This window comes from Trichechus manatus, unplaced genomic scaffold, assembly GCF_000243295.1.
Source record: "Trichechus manatus latirostris isolate Lorelei unplaced genomic scaffold, TriManLat1.0 scaffold00090, whole genome shotgun sequence".
Classification (NCBI taxonomy): Eukaryota; Metazoa; Chordata; class Mammalia; order Sirenia; family Trichechidae; genus Trichechus; species Trichechus manatus.
Window position 1 is genome coordinate 2270077 of NW_004444026.1, and position 11648 is coordinate 2281724.

The window sequence follows — 11648 nt, forward strand, 5'->3', positions numbered from 1 at the left end:
GTGTATCAGAGTAGAACTTGCTCCATAGGGTTTTCAAGGCTGTGACCTTTCAGAAGCAGATCTCCAGGCCTGTTTCCCGAGGCGCCTCTAGGTGGGTTCAAACTGCCAACCTTTCAGCTAGCAGTCAAGCACAGCACCTTCCTACAGAATCAAAGCCTCTTCAAATTTACAGTCCCTGACAGGGGCAGATGACCCAGTAAGCAAGGTAAGCATGGGCTTCCTTACTAATCTGTAGTGAACAATTTCCCATGTGAAATTGTTTCCACGGGAAATTGTTCACTACACATGATCTGGTAAGCAAGGAAACCACCGTGCTTACCTCGCCTATTGGATAATCCACCCCTGCTGACCGCTATACTAGAGTGTGAGATAGTTACACTCCAATTAACAGGAGATTGGTAGGGGTGAGTGCTAGTTCAGGGAAACTATTATACCCTCCAGCCCTAGTGGCACAACAGGTAAGTGCTCAGCTGCTAACCAGAAGGTTGGCAGTTTGAATCTACCCAGCTGCTCCGTGGAAGAAAAGCCTGGTGATCTGCTTCTGTAAAGATTACAGCCTGGGACACCCTGTGAGGAAGTTCTACTCTGTCACATGGGGTCGCTATGAGTTGAAATCGACTTGATCGCATCTAACAACACAACAAGTGAAAGAGTCTGCTCTGGAGGGCATTTGACTTAGGTGAGCATTATGGGAAAAGAAAGTGTAGAGATCCAAATTTTAAACTGAACTGTGGATTCTCAGATTGTGGCCTTTTTAAAATGCTAGCATTTATTGAGCACTTGCTATGTGCCAGATGTTGTGCTTATGTCCTGTATAATAATATTATTTCATTCTCAGTAATCCCATGAAGTATAAATCTTATTGTTCCCATTTTACAGATGAGAAACTGAAACTCTCAGAGAGGTTAAGTAACCTTTACAAGGTCACAAAGTAAGCACTGGAGCTGGATTTTGCACCCAGGTTTGTCAGGCTTCCAGAGCTTGTAATGGTTATTGTTCCCTGTCACTGAGGCCTAACTAAGACATGTGTGGCAGCTTTTCAAAGGTATAGCAGAAAGAACGAGGGCGGGCTTAGATTTTCAGCAGTTACTAAGGGTGGTGATAATTCTAGAGTTGAGGCAAGGAGTTGATGAGTAAGGTGGGTGGGAATGGAGCTGTGAAGAAATAAATCTAACTCTAGAGGATTGGTTTAGGGATACTGGAGGGAGGCGGAGAGGCCAGGTGGTCAGGACTTAGAGAGTTAGTTGAGTCTGAACGTTACTCCATTTAAGGTACTTTCATAGGTGACCTTGGGTGGTGCAGATAGTTAAGTGCTTGACTACGAGCTGAAAGGTTGGCAGTTTGAACCCACCTAGAGGCGCCTCGGGAAACAGGCCTGGGGATCTGCTTCTGAAAGGTCACAGCCTTGAAAACCCTATGGAGCACAGTTCTACTCTGATACACATAGGGTTGCCAGGAGTCGGAGTCGGCTCAGTGGAAACTAATGACAAGATGCTTAATCCCCTAAGCATGGAAGAAGTAAGAACTTGAATTTGCCCTGTGTTAGTTGTTCGCATGAATTTGGAGTACTGGGTGTGAATTTTACTCATTACTTATTGAGACTCCGTGTATCTCATATTTTAAAGCCTGGCTCCCCGTCCATAATGCCAGCATACCGCTTTATCCAGGTGAGGATGTACGTGACAGTAAAAAGAATTTTAAAGTCCTTGGTAGGTTAAATCAGTTATAAAATACCTTGAATATGAATAGTGAATTCTTTTTTTTTTTTTTTAAATCTTGCCTTGTATTTTGTTTTATTTTTATTTCTTCAGTTTTATTTACAAGTAGTGGATTCTGACCCCAGGGCAAGAGTGAGAGTCTTGAGGTAGAAAGGGTGGATTCCCAGAATCCAGGGCTGACTCAGAGGTCATCTCACTGAGGGGGCCATGGAGGGCTTTTGTTTCTGGCAGGTTGGTCTTGGTTTGTGAGTAACGCACTGCGTCTTCCTGTGATACAGGGGTGGGTAGGAAGCCTTTTTGCTCTGATGTCCAGCCTTTCTCTCATCAGGGATGGTGGCCTGAAGAGGGAGAAGGTGAAGGACACATTCAAAGAGGAGCAACAGAAGCTGTATAGCAAGATGATTGTTGGGAACCATGAGGACAGGAGCCGTTCCTGAGTCCTCGCCTTGCGCTGGCTGGAGCCACCATGCTCGAATCCTGACACGTGAGCCAGCTGGAGTTGTCGCTGCTGCCACCGCCGCCACCATCGCTGCTGCTGCCCCCATGCTGCATCCTTTCCAGACTCCGGGGCTCCTCTGGCTGCTCTGGACCCGAGAATTCCAGCTTCTTCAGCCGCGCCAGGACCCCTGGGCCCTGGGGCAGTGCAGCCTGCCCTCTGGCTGTCTGAAGTGAATGCTACTGGGTGTTGCTGCCCGGGAGGAGATGCCTTTTTGTTTCTTTTACACTGAATTCCATTGGAGGAATGCCATTAAAGTCGACTCTCCACCTGTGCACGTTGTGTGGGGCTGAGTGTTTAGGAAGAACCAGCCACATTCCCGTCAGGGATGTTAGGAATGTTAGTCGGTCACAGAGGCCCACATCCCAGGGTGCTCTGCTGGGAAGAGTCCTCCTGCTCTTGAGGAGAGGCACTGCTGAGGCACGGTGGCTTGCTTCAGCCTTACCATGGCCCCGCAGCCTTGAAGCTCCACAGACTTGGTAGAAGGAAAACTGTAGCCTGCAGGGGCTTTCAGCAAAAGAAAGTTTTAAATTCTTGTGCTGCTACCCATGGGAAGTCACCAAAGGGAATGGGAAGAGGCCAGCCAACCACTGGCTGGTTTGTGGTGAGAACCAGGAGTCATTCTGCATTCAGACTCCAGTGCTGGCCCTGAGCTCCCTGTGTGACTCGCTCTTTGTTAATGTGTGCCTCAGTTTCCCCATCTGTGACATGGATCAGGAGGGGAGGGGTGGTGATACCTACCTCACAGGATTGTTGTGGGGATTAAAGTGCTACTATGCATGAAGGACAAGTAATGCTCAGTGTTATAAGTACAGGTCCGTGAAATGTGGCAGGACGGGGTCAGCTCCGAGCTGCTGCGCAGGCCTTTGGGTTTGTTTTTGTGAGTAAATAAAATTGTTTTGGATGGTGAATGAATTGAGGGATTTTTCCCTTCTGTCTTTCTTCCCTAGATGTAGCCCTGTATAACATGTTTCTTGTCAAAATGACGATTTTCTTACTTGAACATAACCCTGGGACTGACTGTTGGAATGAAGGCTAGTATTGTTCAGAAAAGGATAAACTACTCATTTCAGATGTACGCATAGCTCTCTCCTTCACAGATGCACGGGGCCAGTTTAGAATTTCCAGCATAGACCGAGATGTGGATTTCTCCACAAATGGGAGTCAGAGGCTAGAAGCGTGTAATGGGGGGCCTGTTTCATTGAGTTAGGGGTGAGAATGAAAGATGGCCAGGTCATTGTGGATGGCAGGGCATGGTGGGAAAAAGCGAGTAACTACAGGTAGAAGCAGGAGGCCCTGGAAAGGGCAAGAGGGTGATAGAATAGGCAGTTGGGTGTCTGGTGCAGCCGGAGAGGAAACCAGGCTTCCTGGGCCTCACGGGCCTGCCTGAAAGTCTGTCAGAGGAGATCCAAAGCCAAACAACCCTTGTCGACTCTTGCTTCTGGGGTCCACCAATTTCAACCATCAGAAGAGAACATTGCCTCACCCCTACATTTCATCCACCCGCCCACCTGCCCACTCATCCTCTCTCCCTTCTCTCCATCCGTGACAAGGCAATGATTCGTTTTAGGATTTTGCACCAGTCATGGTAAATGTCATCTCCAAGGTTGCCCTCTGGCCTGGGGTTTGGGGATGTGGTGGGGAGTGAAACGTTACTCCTAAGGCTGTTGAACTGAGAACACTCTGTCATACTTGGGAACTCTGTCTTATGTGACCCCTTAACCAGTTGGCATTGAATTAATTCCCTTGTGTGCAGAGTAGGACTGCTCCATAGAGTTCTCAAGGCTGTGAACCTTCAGAAGCAGATTGCCAAGCCTTTCTTCCGAGGTGCCTCTGGGTGGGTTTGAACTGACAGCCTTTTGGTTAGTAGTCAAGTGTTTAATTGTTTGCACCGCCCAGGGACTCCAGAGTCACCCTTAACAGCCTTTCTCCTACCTCCCTAAATGGCTTCCCATTTCCTCTTACCTGGAATATTGCTAACCAGTGAAAAATTCCATCTTCTAACTTTTTCTCTCAAGTAAAAACTCTATTAGGACTATAATAACAGCCTCTTTTGAACTGTTTTACAGAATGTTAGACAAGAAAAAATAGTTTTCAGCCTTTATAAACCAAAAAAAACCAAACCCGTTGCTGTTGAGTCGATTCCAACTTGTAGCAACCCTACAGGACACAGTAGAACTGCCCCATAGAGTTTCCAAGGAGCGCCTGGTGGATTCGAACTGCCAACCTTTTGGTTAGCAGCTGTAGCTCCGAACCACTATGCCACCAGTGTTTCCTCAGCCTTTGTTGGAGGTGCAGTTTACAGTGTTTAAAAGCCATCTGGGATGATCTTTAAAAATGGGTCTTGAAGGTCAGGTTCCCTTCAAAAAAACAAACACTAACTTTTCAGCTTCCTGTTGTTTAATACTTTTATTTCATGACTTATATATATATACATGTATATGCATGAAGACCTTCAACGAGATGGATTGACACCATGGCTGCAACAGCAACGATGGGCTCAAGCGTAGCAGTGATTGTGAGGATGGTGCAGGGTTGGGCAGTGTTTTGTTCTGTTGTACACAGGGTAGCTATGTGTCGGAACCGACTCGACAGCACCTAACAACTGTATATATATGTATATACATATACATAAATACATATATACAGTTGTTTTTTTTAGTTTTCTCACATTCTTTTCAACAAACCTGTCTCTTGCTGATGACATAGCCGGGTATTGGGAGAACCTGGTTTAGAATCATTGCTATGTAAAGAAATCTTTGTGGAAACTTGGCAATGATTGTTTCACTCTTGTACTAACGGTGAGGAGAAGGGATGTGAATTATACCTGCAAAAATAACAATCTCAGGTTTTTACTTAGTGCTGTTTTATAAGTATGTTGTAAGCATCATAGTGTACCATCCTTTCTAACTGGGGATCCTGCAGGCCCCAAGTTATCCCTAAGTCCGAATATTTGGTGGCTTGAGATAACTAAGTTGGTCTTACGTGGTAAGACCTCTTGGCATTTAGGAATAACAACAAAGAAATATGTAAAACAACACAGAGTACAAAATATGTTCGTTCTGTGACCCCAGCAGGGATGAGGATGGTCTTGCAATAAAACCAAGTGACATTAATTACTGGTACAAGCACTGGCCAGCTTCTTATCCTCCTGCCAAACCCTGCTACTCCATTTGCTGTTTTGTTTCTCTGGGTCAGTTACCGGATCTATAATGAGGGAATTGGGCTAAGTGACCTCCATCTCTGAAATCTGTAATTTTAAACTCATCGTTCAGTTTTGGCTTCTAAAACCTGGGTGCAGACATGAGAAATCAGTTTTGAATCTATTTGCTTCCTCCAAAACATTGGGGCTAATGAGACTAACCTCCAAAAAGGAGACCCCTCAAGTACTGTAGGTGATTGTAGAGTTGGGCCCATACTTCTCTTGGGCTGGGTGGCTTTGGTTGTGGATTTTGGCAAACACTTTTTTGTAGCAAACGTGAGATTTTTCGAGCTAGTTAGAGCAAGAACTTTCTAATACAGCTAGCAAAATGCCCCTGACACAGGAAGCTCAGTGAGGGCTGTCAGCCAGGCCAGCGCTCAGCAAGCTAAGCTTGACGGAGCACTTTGAGATGACATCTTTGTCAACTTTGGAACTTGATTCTTTACTGCCTCAGACCCCACTCTCTGTTACTGTTCTTCATTCAGAGATGATCAGGTTTGGCGTGTGAGAGGTTGGGGGGAGTGCTCCACGGTGCCCTGAATGCCTATTCCAGACCGTGGATCGCATCCTTGGGCACCATCTTGTTGCATACCCTCGCAGCAGCCCCCTACTAGTGGTGGGCACTAACCCTGTTCTTCGGTAATCTTCTGGGTCTATAAATCCTGCTGTTTCCGCCCTGGGATTGACCAAACATGCAACTGTCTATGTCCTGTTGTCCCCTGATGCATGAAAAACTGTGTCTCAGGTCCCATCCATCTGCTCTGCGTCCTGGGTGGCCAGACTTGATTTCTCCAGTCGCACCTTGCTGGGTGGCCTGGGATGTCAGTGCTGGAAGGGCAGCTGCATGCACACTGACTCCTGGACAGGTTAAGAGACGACCATCCAGCCATCCATCCATCTTCCATTGCTCTAACACCCCCTTTCCCCCCAGTCAATATGTCTCTCTCCGATGGGAAAGTTAATAAATTTTGCTCTAGATTAAAAGTATTGATCATTTCATTTGTAAACGATAAATAAAAAGGGGGAACTTTTCATTGCACCAGGGTAGCGTCTGGTGTATTTTGCTGGTGAAATTGCGCTAGCTGTCGGGGGTGGGGGCGCTTCTCATATGCATTCCGGCCGGCCAGCTGCATTGATTTCCTATTAGTCTCCCAGCACCACCCAGTAACACATCATTTCAGGACCTGCTATTAATGGTCTTTTGATAAATAATCACTTGTAAGTCAATAAATTTTTATTAAACAGTGTGGCTCTTTGATTTATTAAAATCCAACCGTGTTTGTCTGGGAGAAAAGGGATGCTGAATTGAAGTGGAGCTTTTCATACATCTTCCTGACGCGGACCAGTCACTGAACACTCCAGAGAAAAACAATTGCATTTTAACAGAAACAAAACAGCCGAGTTTGGAACTTGGGCCCAGGGAAACTTTATCTCCGTCAGTCTGAGCCTCACTCTACAGGGAGCAGCCGCAGACCAGAGGGCACCGTGTCAAGAACTTTCTGTTTGCTCCAGAAAGTGATGAGGTACCCGGGCCGGACACCGCCTCCCCCACCCCAATTGCATTATGGGATAGCACGGACCTTCTCCCTGGGCTGCAGAGGGGGCCACTGGTCAGTCCGCACCTGGACTGAAAGGTGTCCCCTGGAGCAGGCACCCACCCTTTGCAAACAGACATTCTGGAATAAAGGAGAAAAGATCGACTGTAGGACCTTTTGGCCTCCTTCCTGCCCTAGTCTCCACCAAAGCCACATCTTGTAGCAGGAGATCCCAAGAGATGGTCTGTGTTTTGTTACGTAGAGATTTGACTGTGTGGATTATTTTTAAAAGCGAGCCAGTAACTGAAGATTGGAAATCTTTTTTTGTGAGATTTTCATTGGCATAAAATTTGCTGTTGATGGTTTGATACCTTTTCATTGAGACTAATATGACCCCAAACAGATCGTTGTTTATACAGCAACCCAACTGCTGAATATAGAACCAGAATCCTCAGTCCAAAGAAATCTGTCTGGTAAAATTTTTTCCTTAAAACTAATAGTTGGAACTCGACCCTGCCCTTACCCAGGCGACTGCTGCCGACTTCTTTTCCATTCGTATTCAGTGTGATGGTTGTTAACAGGGAAGTGTTTTTGAAAGCTGGGATTGCTAAATAAAAATTTCAGCCGGGGCTTTAATGCTTTTCAACTTGGCAGCAGTTTTTGCAACTGAGACCAAGGATAAAAACTGCTGCATCCTGGGGCCTTAAAGGTGAATAGGGAAGCTCGAAAGCTCTAAAGGAAGCCAGAAAGCAGAAGAGAACCAGGTGCAGATGTTCCCCCGAGCAGGTAAGTATCAATATAGTGGTTTGCAGGAGCGTGACCCATCTATCCCCACGTGCAGGAGATTGGTAAAGGGAGCCCAGCTTCTCTTCAAAGGACCCTTTAGGCCTGTGCTCAAGGCTTGAGCACATCTCAAGGGATGTGTAGTGGTGTGCCCAGGTCAGGGGAGCCACAGGATAGCATTGGTACAACTTTCTAGAACAAGAGCAACATGAAATACATTTTGCACCTCACAAGTGCAAAATTAAAGTTCACTTTCAAGGTAAAACCAAAGACTTTTTCAAAACGTCTCACTCGGGGGCTTACCTCTAGACTTCGTCGATTCCTCTCACCTCACTTTCCCTGTCCATGCTCATTACACTCTGTTGTTAGCTGGACTTCAGCGGGGAAGGTGGAGAAGAATGGTCTTAGGGTTTCTTGTCCTCCATGAGTTTACTTCCAGGTCAAATATGTTGAACTATGGGACAGGGAAGTTTCTTTGCTGCTTCCACGGTAGTTGCTGATGGGGGGCAAGGAGAGTGAGGTCGGCAGTAGACACATTCCTTCTGGCACAAAGGAGTTACCAAGAGTCTTTGGGCCATCAACCAGCAGGCATCTGCACCACCTGTTGGTATAGCCAGGCAGTAGGACACCAGGGGGACAGTGGAGGTTGGGAGGCTCTGTCTGTCCCTCTTGGCAGTAAGGGAGGAGACGTGAAGTTTCCAGAAAGGAGGATCCTAGAGATAGCTGTGACAGTGTGTTTCCTTCCCTTGACCCTCTGGGTCCCTAAATGCATTTCGAGTGCACATGTAGCCCTTCCACAGGTTGCAGATTTGGTTCTTAATGGCAGGCAATGAGGTCAGGAGGAGGTTAGCTCGTCGGTGCCCATCTGATCACACCCAGAGTTTTAGGTCAAGATGTTCTTAGACCCCCTTTGCTCCCTCTTTCTGTTTTCTGGGTATGGACAAACCCCTCCTTTCCTCCCTAGCTGAGGAGCAGGCTGGGAACTCCAGCCTAGGGACCCAGGTTCTGCCTTTGCAAGAGAGACCGGGGCGGCCACCCAGCACCTTGTTGGGGTTCCTGGTCTCCTCCTGCAGCTGCAGTGGGGCTGGGGAAGGGCTGCTTGCACTCAGATTGATCCACCAGCTGTGATTTGTCATTTCTCCGAGGCAGGCGCTGTTTTCTCTTGCTTCAGGAGGCCCCTTCGACACCTGCTTTATTTTTCTTCCTGCGCTGACGTGACGGGAGACAGGTGTTAAACTACTTAATCACTTTAAAATTGTTTTAATTTTCTGTTTTTTATTGATCTCTCCAGCACCAATTAATCAGCTCACTGGACCAGGCAGTTAGTACATTAAAAATTGTCAGGGAGGCCGTGCATCTTGCAAAATGTCTAAAAAATATTCGGCTAGCAAATTTCATTTTTCTTTGGCATGCAACAGTCCTTGGCCCATGGAACTCCCACCAAAAAGGGGCTCTGCCTCTGGGGCTTGTGTGTCAGGGAGTATCCAGGGTACAGGAGGAACTCTGATCAGAGGGGCTTTCTGTGGGGAAAAAGGAAGCAGGTGCCCCTTTATCCCATTAATTTGCCACCTTTCGTTCTCTGTGTCACTCACACCCTTGGGTCTCCTTTGTCCAAGACTGTTGGGAATTTTGTGGCAGAGAGAATCACTCTAGCTTATGGAGTCCCAACACCCACGTGAGCAGGATTTTCCAATCTGTGACCTCCTTGTGCCTGGGCCCTGAGCCCACAACCAGATTTCCTCTGTCTGGAATGTCGGCCCTTTTGACTTGTCCTTCTGACAATGCCAAGGCCGTCTCCCCTGGGGCGGGGGCTCCAATAAACTTGGAAAACCTCTGTCTGTTGGCGGGTGGCTGTGTGTCACATTGCGTCTTTCCTGGCACTCCCGCGATGGGCCTGAAGCCCTCCCATGGAATGTTCTAGGCACTCACCATCCAGAGTCACCTGGTCCTGAGCTGCAAACCCTTGCCATTTGTCTTTTATTACCCCTCTTGGAAATTATTTATTAATTGCTTGGCTGTGCTTTCTAAATTAAGTAAAACACAGAATAACCAGGGGCTTCCATATCATTCCTTGAGAGTAGAAATTTGTTTTCCTTTTTTCCCATTTTTGCCTGATTTTCTACTGCTTTCCGAAGGTAAGCTCTGATTTTTGCTGCAGCAAGTTAAATTACCAAGCAACCTGTCTGCATGGTCTGTGTGTCTTCCTTCCTAGTGGGCACCACCCTTTCAAAAGTGTCTCTCATTCACCTTGCCCTTCTTCCCTCTGCTCCCAGCTGCCAACATGACTGGGGGCAATTATTTTTACCTCCCTTCCCGCATCATAGGAGTCCTAGTGGTGCAGTGGTTAAGTGCTCGGCTACTAACCGAAAGGTCATTGGTTTGAGCCCACCAGCCGCTCTGTGGGAGAAAGATGTGGCAGTCTGCTTCCATAAAGATTACAGCCTTGGAAATCCGATGGGGTAGTTCCTCCGTAATAAGCCAACGTTCACATAGGTACTCCTCTCTGAGACCTCAGTCACAGGTCCAGGGGCGAATTAACCAGTAAGCAAGGTACGCACGGGCTTACTTGTGTTTACTTACTAATCTGTTGTGTTGTTGTTAGGTGCTGTCCAGTTGGTTCCGACAGAATGAAACACTGCCCAGTCCTGCGCCATCCTCACAATTTTCGCTATGTTTGAGTCCATCGTTGCAGACAGTCTCAATCCATCTCGTTGAGGGTCTTCCTCTTTCTCACTGACCCTCTGCTCTACCAAGCATGATGTCCTCCTCCAGGGACTGGTCCCTCCTGATAACATGTCCAAAGTACGTGAGATGAAGTCTCACCATCCTTGCCTCTAAGGAGCATTCTGGCCATACTTCTTCCAAGACAGGTTTGTTCCTTCTTCTGGCAGTCCACGCTATATTCAATATTCTTCACCAACACCATAATTGAAAGGCACTAATTCTTCTTTGGTCTTCCTTATTCATCGTTCAGCTTTCCCATGCATATGAGGTGATGGAAAACACCATGGCTTGGGTCAGGTGCACCTTAGTTCCCAAAGTGACCTCTTTGCTTTTGAACACTTTACAGAGGGCTTTTGCGGCAGGTTTGCCCAATGCAATTTCTTGACTGCTGCTTCCATGGGCGTTGATTGTGGACCCAAGTAAAATGAAATCCTTGACAACTAATCTGTAGTAAACACTTTCATATGAGTTTCACCTCCTCTTTGTCAACAGGCCCTTTAGAATCACGAACCCCAGTCCCTACCTGAGAAGGACAGAAGTGAGCCCCCACTGGGGAAAGCTGGAGGGAAGTGAAATCTCTGAGGCAGGCTTCGAAGCCCGCTGGAGGGGCAGGCCCAGCCGGCCCTGCATTCTGGCCAGCGGCCACTGCTGGGACTTATCTTCCTCCCCCAACCCAGCCCCACCCGCTCTGTATTAATTGGTATATGATTGGGCTAGGACATATAATCTAGTATTGATTTTCTCTCTGGACGCCACAGCTTTATTTGCCCACATCTGCCTTGTGTTTAATTGGTGCTTTGCTCTGGAAACAAGAGATCTTATCGGGCCGTTTGGTTTCTTTTCCTGGGGCACACAGGCACGCCACACCCTGCCTCTCCCTGACCCTCCCACAATGAGGCATTCCAGGTGGGTGGGTGTGGAGAATGACCTCGAGGGCTTTCTCAGAGAGTTTCTGTCTTTGCACTTGACCTCAAGCTCTGTGACTAATCGTTCCTGGGGCTATGTGTGTGAGTGTGTATGGTGATGATTGGGAAAAGCACTAGCTTTGAAGCCAGACCTGGGTTCAAATCCCACTTCCTCCCTCAAGGCTAACCTATTTAATTTTTCTGCACCTCAGTGTCTCTTAACTGAGAAAAAGACAGAATACCTGCTTTGTAGGATTCTTAGAGAACATTGGTCAGTCACCACAT

At 47.3% G+C, this 11648-nt stretch overlaps 1 protein-coding gene across 2 annotated transcripts in view; it reads left to right on the forward strand.

The window, feature by feature from the left end:
- The window catches only part of GPAT4 (glycerol-3-phosphate acyltransferase 4), a 26665-nt gene extending 24174 nt beyond the window's left edge, over positions 1–2491 (forward strand). For both annotated transcript variants that reach the window (XM_004382076.2, XM_023736641.1), the window contains one exon: positions 2047–2491. In XM_004382076.2, coding sequence (XP_004382133.1) covers positions 2047–2155 — 109 coding nt within the window. In that variant the 3' untranslated portion in view covers positions 2156–2491. The remainder of the gene's footprint in view (positions 1–2046) is intronic.
- The last annotated feature ends 9157 nt before the right edge of the window (positions 2492–11648 follow it).